At 28.0% G+C, this 13,414-nt stretch overlaps 1 protein-coding gene across 1 annotated transcript; it reads left to right on the top strand.

Annotated features, from left to right (window-relative positions):
- The first annotated feature begins 4,378 nt into the window (after positions 1–4,378).
- Positions 4,379–7,529, top strand: LOC107891580 (zinc finger protein WIP3). Its single transcript, XM_016816424.2, has 2 exons — positions 4,379–5,114; positions 6,522–7,529. Exons 1-2 carry the CDS (start codon positions 4,503–4,505, stop codon positions 6,957–6,959), a joined length of 1,050 nt encoding a protein of 349 aa, XP_016671913.1. The 5' UTR covers positions 4,379–4,502; the 3' UTR covers positions 6,960–7,529.
- The last annotated feature ends 5,885 nt before the right edge of the window (positions 7,530–13,414 follow it).

Genomic DNA, 13,414 nt, shown 5'->3' with positions numbered 1-13,414 from the left:
TTTGGTTAAGAAATCGAAAGAGAGAAGAGAAAAAAAGGGTCCCCCCAAAATACAACCGATTCTTCCCTTTGAAATCTCCAAAAAAAATAAATAAAAATCTTCCCCTCTATTACATTCAGATCTGGCATTTATAGCCATTTCAATACAATATTTTTTTAAATTTCTTGCCATTGCTTCCTGCCGTCTGCCTCTGTCTTAGTGTTTGCTTTCTTTTTTGTCTTATTCTGCAGGTGATGGAAATCAACAGGTGGGCGCACATGGAGGAGTTGGTGGGAGTGTCAGACGCGTGGGGCGTGGTGGCCAAGGCTGAGGGGCATGGTGGCCGACATGGTGGCATGGAGAGCTGGGGTGCCAGGGGTTTGCTGCTGAAAAACCTTAAGCAAGTGGGCTGTTATTTGGGCTAGGGTTTGATGTAAATTGGGCTGTTTAATATTGTAAATGGGCTAATTATTTTGGACTCTTTTTTATTGTTTTGGGTTTTGTTTTTTGTTATTTTTTATTTGTCTGGGCCCGGGCAATATTGGGCCTGTACAAACATTTATCGTTTTAATCCCAAAAAATTTTATCCACACTTTGGGGCGTGACATTACCACACTCACAATGTAGGTGAGAAAAAGTAAATATTTAACATATAAAAATTATATAAAAGAAAAAATAAATAAAAATTAGTTGATACTCTTGAAATATAAAATATTTTAACATAATGATATATATCAAATATATTTCTTATTTTATTTTTATAAATAAAAGAGTTATTAATTAAAAACATTAATTAAATATTAAAAATTTATTTAAAAAAACCTAAAACAATATGAAAAAAAGGGCTTGAGATAAGCATCAAACTTGGGAGTTAAAGATGAAAACAATAATACTTTACTATCTAACTAAAAGAGTTGATATATCGAAAGAAAGTGTTTTTTGTTGACGAGTTTTTGCCACATCTACAAAATATTGGCTTATTTCCCTATATAATTTCTTGAAATCGACATATACTCCTAATTGTGCCTAAAAATATATTTTATCATTATAATATATTTACTGTTAACTACTATATTTAATATAATTTATTTAACTACTGTATTTAATATAATTTATTTTTCGTAAATGAAATATTAACGATACCTTTAAAAACATGTTAGCAAATTTTATTCAATCATATAAGTTATCCTTATCAACATTAGAGTAGGCATGAACAGTTGAAATAAAATAAGAACAACGATGACTAGTATTAGGGCTAGAGGTGTTCATAGGTCGGGTTGGGCTCAGTCCAAGTCCAACTAAAAATTTAGACTTAAAATGGGCTTAAAATTTTTCTCAATCTTAGTCCGGATAAAAATGTTAAAATCTGGGTTACGTCTGCCCGTATTAATTTTTTATATAATATATATGATACATCAAAAATACTAAAAACAAATAAATATTTCCTAACAAACTGAAAATAAATTTAAAAAATATGTATACTTAAATAACACTAAGATAGATGCAACCTAATAAGAATGCCTCTAAAATAATAACAAAATTAATAATAAAACAAGTGTTATACAATATCTAGACAATAACAATAAAACAGTAGTGACGTAATAGTGAAATAGTAACAACATAGAAAGAAAACAACAAGAAAATAATATTAAAATAACAAAAAAGTAGATTTTTTGCCCTATTGTGAATTCGGGCCGGCCCAGGCCCAAGCCAAAAATGCCTTGCCCGAGAAACGGGTCTTTTATGATCCAAGTCTATTTTTCGGACTTATATTTTACCTAAACTCTCCTACTTTCGGGTGGACCTTCGAGCTATGCCAAGTGACCCGAGCATGAGGAGGTCTAATTTAGAACGTTAACTCGTTTTTTTTAGTATTCTTTTTTGGTTTAATTTCGTTTTCAACAGAGGTTAAGTAGATTGAGGTTTGGGAATGTGGGGGGTGGGGGTCAGAAAACAGTATAAAAAAGGCAAGGTGGAGCAAAAGATGATGAAAAAGCATGCAAGAAAATTACAAAAGGAAAAGGGTTAAAACATGTTTTATCCCCCTGAAAATCCGGTCACAAAATCTTGTCGGCAAAAAAAAAAAAAAGTAAGAAGCCTTAAGCATGGCTCCTAGGCAAAACCCAGAGGAGGTTTTATTGCATAATTTGGGGTCAATATTTTCCTTCATTTTCTTGCCATCGTATGCTCAAACACATAGTTATCATTGCTAATGTAGGATCTGGCAGTTGTTGAGCTTCAATTTCTTTCACACTTTTATTTATTTATGGTACTGTGTTCTTGATTTGTACAAAGATTTTGTAGTTAAAATTCTGAATCCTGAAAAGAAATTTGTTTGAATCAAGTGTGATTATTGGGGTTTTAATATTAATAAACTCTATGAATAATTTGTATAAAAGTAAAAATGTTTGACAAATTACAATTCACAATGTTGAAGTTTCTGGAGGTTTGGAATTTCTTGTTATGTGTAAATTATATGTAAGCAAATTAGTGTTTATGATGATTTTTTATGGTAATTGTTAATATAATTGTAAGTTGTAATAAAAATAAGAAAATTATCTCATACACAATCTAAAACGGGTTAAATATTTGACATATGTCCATATGTTATAATTTAAAAAAAAATGATAAACTTTTCACAATTTCCATCATACCTGTGAAGGCTAATAATTACACAAAAATTAGAATTTAATGTGGAAAGAGAAACCAATTAGATTAATTAATAGTGAAGATATAATTTTTTTAATGTTAATATTAGGTTTTTATTATATTTGTTTTTTTTTTATAAAATCTCTAAAATTATTTATAGCCCATTCTCAACCTTTAAGTAAGAGAATAATGTATTTCAGTATACTTGAACCTACGTCCTCCTACGCTGACAACAAAACTAATGTCAATCGGACCAAGACTCAATCGGTAGAGTAAAGATATATTTTAATTGTTGTAAAAAAAATATTTTACTAAATAGTAAGTTGTCTTAATTGAAAGCTCAAAAGTAACCTATTAAATTGAAATTTACCGAGTCAATATACAACAAAAAATCATGTGTTTTTTTTAGATAAAACTCAAATTTGAAATCTTAAAATATTTAATATTTTAAAACATTAAGGTTTAATCCTTGATTGAAGATTATTAATTGCAATAATCAAGTTTAATTAGGTGGAATAGAAAATTCATTATGTCAAAATGTTGAAAATGGGCATGACGCAAATTTCGTAAAACTAAAATGTGGCAAAAGGACTGCAGCCTATGTTGAAATTACGACTGCATATCTAATTCTTTGATTATTGCCAATAAAAGTATTTCTTTCTAAATATGAAATTGAAGTTTGTATATTATATTAACATTCTTTCTTTTTTCCTTTCAAGAAAATACAATTAATTTTAGTTTTTCAGTTTCCTTTTCTTTTAGGTATTGACTAATGCTTTGTGGTCATCTTCTAACCTGTTTTGGTTGGTCAATTTTCATCATACGCTTAAGGAAAGAAAATGCCCTCCAAAAACATTATAAAATGGAAACAAGAAACCCTCCTATTTATATTCCATGTTTTCATGCACAATAAATACTACCATTTATTAAAATTAAAATTATCTTTTTTTTTTGTTGAAATTATGTGTTATCATTTAACTCATTGGCGCAATGTTAAATTTAGTTCTCAACGTTTATATTTTTTTTATTAAGATTCACTTTTTAGTTGAATTTAGCTGTCATTTAAAAAAAAAGTCTAATTTAACCATAACCTTTAAAAAGAGTTAAGTTGTTGTTCTTTTTAACGGAAAAATGATTAAAACATTAAATTTTTAAATATCACGGCTCGAACGATAATCTACATATATTTCATGTTAATTTTTTTTTGAATTTTATGAACTTTTTATATATTTTTAAAATTATATATTGGCATGGCTTATATGATAAATAGTGTCATGTTAGCATAAAAGTACATGTGGATTGTTATACAAGTTACCGCACCATCATTGTTAAAAAAATTAATGTTTTAGTCTGTATTTCCATTAAAAAAAGCGATTTAACTCTTTTTTGAAAGGTTGAGAGTAAAAAAAAGAATAAGGACTAAATTGATAAAAATATATAAATGTTTGAAGCTAAATTTGAGATTATTCCAATAATATTAATCCAAAGCTTTTAACAAAGGAAATAACTGAATAATGACTGTAGCTAAGCAATGTACAAGTAAGTGTGTTTACATTAAGGTAGATCATACTGTTCTAGGATTCTCTTGATTTATGCATGTCATTGTCTTAAACCCCACCACTAATCTCTCTTTCATATTTTCAGTCTCTCGTACTCTCCCCCTAAATCAAAACAAATGACAAAGGTGGAGAAAAGTTAAAGGTCAAGGAAGAAGGTTTTTTTTTTTTTAAATAATAAAGAGTACTTCCTAAAAGACAAAACAAACCAAACTTTCCATAAATCAGCTGCTATATTTGCAAGGCTTTAGGCTTTTTCCCACATAAAAATCTGGATTTTAATTAACCCAGTTTTCCCTTCTTCTTTTTTTCCCTGTGATGAAGATGGGTTTTAGGAGCTACCATGTTGATGAATTTCAAGCCCTTAATTTCATTGAATGGCTCAAACCATCTTCCTCACCTACTCCTTCTTCATCACTATCACTCTCGCTATCATCTTCATCGTCTTCATCGTCTTCGTCGTCTTCGAATGATCAGCAAGTTCAGATTATAAACCCCATGGCTATCTTGAAACTGCCTGTTTCATTTCAACAGCAGCAACAACAACAAGATGGTGGGCAGCTTGGGCAGGAACCTATTCAATGCCTACCACTTTTAAGCAGGCTTACAGAGAACAAATCATTGAAAGGGGATGATGTTGGGAATATTGTTAAAGAAGAAAATATAGAGAAAGTTACAGTTTCTTTGCACATTGGGTTGCCTAACAGTAGTACTGGAGATGATGGAGATAATAATAATAATTATTCAGTTGCTGAAAATAAGGTTTTTAAGGAAGAAGAAGAACCCATGAAGAAAAGTTGTTTCCATGGATGTTCTTTCAACACAGAGAGTAGGTTTTGGATCCCAACACCAGCACAGATCCTTGTTGGTCCCATGCAGTTTGCTTGTTCCATCTGTAGCAAGACATTCAATAGGTACAATAACATGCAGGTCGGTAAAATTTTCTTCTATCTTTCAACTTCTTTAATCTTATGAACCCCATGGCTCCCTGTATGTACATGGACATCATCAAGTTTTCTTCGCATATATATTAACAAATTCACTGTTTATTGGTTTTGTTGATGCAAATTAAAGTGTTTAAAGTAGTCCTTATTGCATGCAAAATCTTCTTCTGGAAAACTTCACAAAATTATATTTCAAAGTTGTCTTTGAAAAAATGAAGGTAGAAGATCTTGTTCATGTAGATCAAAAGATATCATACAAAGAAAAATGAATACTTTATATAATAGTGATAAAAACAGAAACAGAAGGGATGAAAACGTAGAGAATATAATTAAGAAAGGGAAAATTACAATTACGGTCCTTCCAAGTTCCAACATGGTCAATAATTTTCTCTCCCCTACATTGGATGCAACAGTCAAAAGTGTGCAACAAGCTAGCATTTTCATATATCTCTATTTTGCATATATATTATATATGTGTGTATAATTCTGTGTAGGTAATATATGCAGTGTAACTAGATGCAGAATTACACTGCCTTACTTCTCAAATCGTTTTTGTTTTTAATTAATGTTCTTTTTCCATCGAAAACCAAACATTGTCTACGTTTTTTTGTTAGATCCATTGTGAGGAAGTCCAAATTATTCTCCCCAAATGACTCAGTTAGTATAATTTCTTTTCATTTTAACCCCATTTCAAACTAATTGGTTAATCTGATTGCAGGCAACAGTTTTTACTGAAAATTTTATAAAACTAGGATTGAGGTAATCAATAATTAGGAAGAGAAGATTTGAAATGAAAATGGCCTTAGCTTGTAAAGTCGTAGATGTGGATCGATGATCCAATTGCCTTTAAATTGTTACGTGAAAGAGCCTCTCCATATGATTAAGAAAAATTTAACAAATCCAAATAGAAATCTAGATTTTGTTGACTTTTCTCCTTCAATGCTTCCCTTTTTGGTGGAAAGCTGTAGGGGAAGAAAGGAAGCTGGGGTAGCATAGGATGTATAACACAACATTTTAAAGTGTTCAAAAAAATAATAATAATAAGAATAAAGGAAAGGTGTGAGGGCCATGGGATTGTTTTTATTTGAGCTGTTCATTTTTTACAGCTTTGGATTCTTATCTTTTGTTGAGTAAAATTTCCACTCCTTAATCACTTTAATTATGCAACTTTTAATTAAAAGACATAGCCTAATGTTCTTTGGTGTTGCCTTTTTTTGCCAAGTGATCTTATATATTCTTAAACATTAGTTGATAAATTATTCCCTACCCCAATTCATTCTTTTTAAAAAAGAAATAGGATCCACTTAACCTGAAACTTAAAAATTAACATAAAAAAGGGACTCCATCTCCTATTTTTCACAATGAGATTATAAATGAAGTATTGTTGGTGCAGATGCATATGTGGGGGCATGGATCTGAATACAGGAAAGGGCCAGATTCACTGAAAGGAACACAGCCAACAGCAATGCTGAGGCTGCCATGCTACTGCTGTGCTCATGGCTGCAAAAACAACATCAACCACCCACGAGCCAAGCCATTGAAAGACTTTCGAACACTTCAAACTCACTACAAAAGGAAACATGGTGCCAAGCCCTTCATGTGTAGGAAATGTGGGAAGCCATTTGCTGTCAAAGGGGATTGGAGAACCCACGAGAAGAACTGTGGCAAGCTATGGTATTGCACTTGTGGCTCTGATTTTAAACACAAAAGATCCTTGAAAGATCACATTAGGTCCTTCGGAAACGGCCATTCTCCTCATCCTTCTCTTGAAGGATTTGAAGACCTTGACAAGGATTGCATTACTGGCTCCGAAGATGAACTCACTCACTAGCATGTTCAATTCCCAACTACCCTTTCTTCAACCTTTAAATCTTATTTAATTTCCGGTCTATTGAATCACTGGTAGAGTATCAAAGGAGTTGCATTAAGTCTTTAATTAACACCAACACCGGATCACTAGTTAAACCTAAAACCGATGTCGACTGAAGACTTAAACACAAATCCTTCATCATTTTACCGGTAATTCAATAGACATTTAATTTCCGTGTTTTAAATTAGCTATAGCTTTAAAAGTTTCTTAGGCTTAATCCAAATAAGCTTGTGATCAGGGCTGAGCCTCAGAAACTTTTTTAGATGCTTTGTAATAGGGAATAAAAAAGAAAAGAAAAGGGTTACCTCATGGGGTGAAGTAGATGAATTTTCTTCGACTGGATGATTAAGATTTGAAGAAAATTTGGGTAATTTTCGTAACGGAGAAAATTTATCAGCTTCATTGCTATTTGGTAATCTTTTTAATAGGATCGGGATTTGTACTGTTTTCTGGACAAATGAAAAGTTATCTGTTCGGTCTTTAATTAATGTCTTGGCTACCACCATGATCTTAATCATAATTTTCAATCAATCATGTTTTGATGCTTTTAGCTCTAAAGTTTAGTTGATATGATTTTGCATGTATGCATGCATGAGAAACATTAATAATCATCGTGCCTTCGTATATGACAATTGAACTGCCAAACCCAAAAGAGTTTATTTTTAATCTAGTAAAATTAATATAGGGAATCAAATAATAGCACACCATCAAAAAATTTAAAATTAAATTTACTTAATTTTAAATGATATGTCATCATCTAATTCAATGACAATACACAGAATTATACATTAAAAATACATAAAATAGTAACTCATAAATAAAACCCTCTTTAATATGAAAATCCAAGATCAACAGATGTAGAATTCCCCGAAATCTAATGATAACTAGTAAAAAATAAAAGAGAGAAAAAGAATTGAAGAGGGATCAAATTGAACAGAGGAGAATTTGTGGCCTTGAATTGCAATTTGGCCGAAAAATCTAAACTTGTGCACTAAACCTGATGAGTCGCGAAAAGAGGATAAAGAAGTTATAATTTTCTGTTTAAATTTCAAAGGAACAACAAAAGTTAATCGAAGAACGAAATAAAAAGAAATAGATTAAGATGGATAAATTGTCCCATGGGACCTATAATCCAACTTTGATTAAAAACGTGAATAATTGAACAAACTTTTTACACAACCCTCAAAAAAAAAAACCACTCAATTCTTAAAAAAAAATTAAAAAAATTTGCTCCACGCAAAATAAAATGCTTGAAAGTTAAACACATCAATTAAAATGCTTTTTGAGTATTGGAGGAATCAATTTTTCGAATGGAAGCATATGCCATATATGAAGAATTGCTCATAGCATGGGTGAAAAGATTCAGGCAAGTAGAACTAAATTTGATAATGTATTCTTAGTGAAGACTCTGCTAGTTGGTGGAGCTGATTCTAGGAAGTTGGTTGAATTAGGTTTAATTAGCTGCCTTCTCAAACGAGATTGAAGAATAAAAATTTGCCATATTCAAAGGTTGCAAAATACGACTGTTGACTAAATGACTAAGTACGTGAATAATGGAGTGTCAAAGCTTTTTCTATTCATGGATCTACCAAGTTTACTACAAGGAGCTCTGTATGCTAATAAAAATGTGAGTATAACAGATTAATTTTTATTGTAATTGTTTAATTGATGTTTTTGTCTACCAAAAAATATACTTTTAGTTGAAAGTTAAACACATCAATTAAAACGCTTTTACCATGCTTGGTTAAACTCAAGTACCTCAATTACCCACATCATGGCACCAACCAACCACATCATAAATTAATAAATTCTAATGTTGGGTGTAATTTTTTTTATTACGAGATAAAATTATAATTATAATCAAATTTAAAGAAGAAATTAGTAATTAAGTTAAGAAATTATTTGATACAATAACCGCAGAAAGTTTTATTTCTATAAGCTGATTGAGATTTTGTTATTTGTGGTTAAGTTATATTTAAAAGATATGTAATTATTTGATATATAGTTAGTGGAGTGTTTTAGACTCCACAAGTGGGTTATAAGTGAGATAATTGTCACATTTATTTATTTATATTTTTTTACTACATCTCATAATACACTTCTCAAATCCTCAACCCACTTGTGAGTCTAAAAAACTACACTCTCGGTGTATCAAATAATATTTCTTAAAATTTAAAAAAGAAATAAGACATGTGATAAAATCTTAACACCGCTTGTGGAATAAAAATTTTCTACGACTTGTATAACAAATAATTATCCAATTAGTTACACAATCTACCATCAAATTAAAAATTATATATCTAGTGAAACTTAGGTATTATTTGATAAATTAAAATTTGAAGTATTAGAAATTTAAATTTTAAATTTGAATTATAAAATTATTTTCTATTTATTAAAAATTAAGTGTTGAATATAACATATTGTTTGATAAATGTATATTTTTAATTCCAAAAAATACAATATATAAAAATCATAAAAATAAAAAGTTCAATAACATTAAAAGAAGTTAATTTAAATTATAATGATTTAATTTGTATTTAAAAGATAATAAAATGTTAACATAAAAATAAATTAATAATTCATTAAGGGTGTGTTTGGACAAAGGATTTGTAGAAGGGATTTCATTTGTATTAAAGATTTCAAATTTTTAAAAATAAATTACATGTTTGGGTAAATATATTGAAGAATTTTAAAATTTATAAGTAATTTTAAGAGAAAATTTCAATATCTCAAATTTCTTTTCCAAATTTCATCTAAAGATGTGGTTTCTTCAAAATTTCTTATAATTTTATTTGATTTAATACACATGGTCCTATTATAAGATAAAAATTTAAGCTTTAAAAATCAATTTTATTTAAGGGAAATTATTTGGTACATTGAGTTTTTTAAACTCTACAAGTAGAATTAGGAGATTGACAAGTATCTTGCAGGGGTATAGTAAAACATTAAAAAAATATTTGAAAAAAGAGACACATAACAAATTTTTAAGACTGTTTGTGGAATAAAAAAAGTACACTACCAATGTACCAAATACTAACCCTTTATTTAATTAATATATATATCTATATATATTAAATATAATGATATCCATATTGAATATTTTTATATTATTTATTTTTAATATAATTCTTCTTTTTCTATAATTATTTTTTAATTTGTAAAATTTAAATAACTTAATCTTTCCTAAATCAATCGTTTATCCAAATAAAGTAATTATAAATGCTAGCATTTTAAAATTTAAAAAAAAATTAAAATTCTTCATCTAAACATACTCTAAATGTATTCTCTAAGCGATAAGTAGCCCCCTGATATTTTTTTCATGCATTTTTTTATTAAAATATTAATTAATTGTTTTTTAAAATTTTATTATCAACCATATTTAAAATATTAAACTACTAGATATTTTAATTTTCAATAAATTAAAGGTTAATTGGTAAGATAAATATTTTCGAAAAAAATTATAAAGTTCCTTCAGATCTTTTACACCTAAATAAACTCTGAACTAACAAAATTAACTAAATAGATCATTTGATTGGTGTTAATCGTAAGCATTTGACGACAACACTAATATAGTCATTAACAGATGTCACATCAGCATTATTTGTTGATGTGGCACTGTCACATCATCGTAATATGGTTAACTAACATGTTAACTAATCGATTATGATAAATTAGATCGAATTTTGTAGTTTTTTCTTCTGTAGTACCTCGACGTGACATGAGCATGAAAGGGGTTCAAGAATCTATTTTCTTTTTATAAGGGTTAAAATCATTTATTTTGGCTTTTTGATCTCATATTGTAGGGTGGATCTCGAAAAATATGAAAGATTTCCCTCCAAGCCGTACATTCGACTTTCATCGAATATGGTTTTCCATAGAATTTTATATGTATCTATGAGATCGAGTGCTGGTGTGGTAGTGTCACCTCATGACCACTTACTGACATGGCATTGCCACATCAACACCTTTTGATGATGTGGTAGTGCTATGTAAAAAAAAATTGAAGTTATTTTTTAAATAAGTACACAATGAATCTAGATAACTTGTTGTCTAGATTTATTTGAATTTGGACACCATTGTCTAGATTCATTTTAGAAGTATTAAAAAAACATAAAAAGTATAAAAAAAATAGAAATTTTACTAGAAATTAATTAAAATTCATTAAATTTTATAAAACTTATAAATTTATGAAAATGTAAAAATCTATATATTTAGTATTAAAGTATTAATATAAAAAAATTTCAATAAAATATTAAGAATATTGTTTAAAATGAATTATTTATTTTCAAATAAGAATATTATATCATCTATCGTTAAAATATATTTGATGTTTAAAATAGAAAAATGTAATATTTGAGATAAATAATTGAATATTTTAAAAATAAAATGTAATAATTTATTATTAAAATAATATTTGACTTAATTAAAGTTTTTTTAAATATACTTGTAATAAAATCTGTAGAATTGTTTTTCTATTAATTTGTATGATATTTTCAAAGGATGAAACTATATTTTAAAAATAAATTTCAATGAAAAAGCAATTACACCCACCCCAATCATCAATTGACTCTTTACTCTTTCTGTATATAATCTTTAAAAAAAATTGTAAAGATGATGTCAAAAATCATTTAGCCGTAGTCACTGCTTACACAATTCTTTTGTCACACTTATGATTAGGTATTAATTACGCTGAAAAAAAGGGGACAATCCTTGTAGCCTTTTGAATATGAATTAGAATCATTTAAGATTTTTAAAAGTGTATTTTAAATCACATGTTATCATATAATTTAGAGATAAATTTAAAAATTGCAAATAGGTTTTGGTTTGATGTGTAATTTAATACGATAATTTTGATTTGATTTAATTATATACATGAAATTTTAATTGTGGTTCGAATGTATATTTAAAATTTTGATTTTAATTCAATTATACACATTTAAAGAAATAAACACATTGATATATTTTTACATGAGATAAATATAATTATTTATATATGCAACATAGGCACATAAAATGATGTTATATCAATTATGATATTGGTAATTTATGAAAATGGAACCAAATAAAAAATTCATGTATAAAATTACACAAAATCAAAACTTATGTATAACGTTAGACATTAAAACAAATTTCATATACAATTGTAATAGTTATCCCTTTAATTTACTTATATTACATATAAATTATACATAATCATGAAATCAAACATCAACTTGAATTATTTATATCTAGAACTAAAAAATCCGGAAAAGGGGTTTTGCTTTTGGATATACATGTGAAAAGAGGATTTTTAGTAATTATTTTCTCCGAACAAGACAATAAACAATAGGAAAAGAAGAAAAGATCATAGATGTGTTCAAACTTGAAATTTTGTTTTGTAAAAAAGTAGGCTTCACCTGTTGAAAAAGGTTTTTTTGTTTAAGAAAACGTTAGGTTAGAATTATTTATGTTTAAGGTTATTTGTTTAAATTTTAACTCTAATTATGTTGGAAAGAGTTTGAATGAAAATATTAAACTCAAAATATGAGTTTTGGAAAAAAAATAAATTTATTTTAAAGGTTTGAGTGTCAATATTTAAAGTCCAAGTCTGGTTCGTTTTTAATATTGTAATATATTATTTATATCACACAAAAATTAAATCTAGAATAATTTATAATTTTATAATATAAAAATTTAAAATATGTTATTTATGTTTAAAATTTTAATAAAAGGAAAAAATATATAAATTATTAAATTAAAAATTGAAAACGGCATATATTAATTTTCAAGCTTTATTAACAATTTGATTTTTGAACTATACAAATTTTCCTACACTGGAACCTAATTTTTTGGGCCCATTGTGGTATTTAAAAGTTCAATTCTAACTCATGAAGTTAACGTCATTTGAAAAAAAAAACACACACACACAAGCGGACAACTCTTGGATATACTGATTTGGAATTCTAGACTTCTAGAGATTTGAGTAAATTGATGTCGGGCTATGTATTTATCCTAGGTTGCAAGGTTATAGCTTAGGGAAGTACGAAGAAGGTTTGTACAACTAACTCCAATAAATGGGTTGATGGAAAAGAAACAAGATCGCAAGTAATTTGTCTAGAGGAATGATTTTATTTTACTATATGTTGGTAATAGAGTTTTTCATGGAGGAAGATGAAATAATTACTATGAGATAAAATAGAATCATACTAGGTGAATAGATTTAACCCAAAGAAATTAAGAGTATTCTGTGAGGGCAACACACTAATGACAAGAACATTAGATAAGTAAAATTATAAGTTCCTTTCATAATGGTATATAATAAATGAGAGTTCAATTGTTGCATTTTTAATGAATTGACTGCATGACTAAATAATATTGTGATTGATAGATGAAGATTTGAAACTTCATAACAAATTATTTGAGCCTTAATTATATAT

Source organism: Gossypium hirsutum, chromosome D09, assembly GCF_007990345.1.
Source record: "Gossypium hirsutum isolate 1008001.06 chromosome D09, Gossypium_hirsutum_v2.1, whole genome shotgun sequence".
NCBI classification, from domain to species: domain Eukaryota; kingdom Viridiplantae; phylum Streptophyta; class Magnoliopsida; order Malvales; family Malvaceae; genus Gossypium; species Gossypium hirsutum.
Note: the sequence above shows the minus strand (reverse complement) of the source record. Positions and strands in the feature narration are given on the sequence as shown.

Bases quoted from the DNA above. Each gene is read 5' to 3' on its own strand.
- LOC107891580 (XM_016816424.2), top strand. From the start codon at position 4,503: ATGAAGATGGGTTTTAGGAGCTACCATGTTGATGAATTTCAAGCCCTT. The intron at 5,115-6,521 runs GTCGGTAAAATT...TTGTTGGTGCAG, and splicing joins ATAGGTACAATAACATGCAG to ATGCATATGTGGGGGCATGG.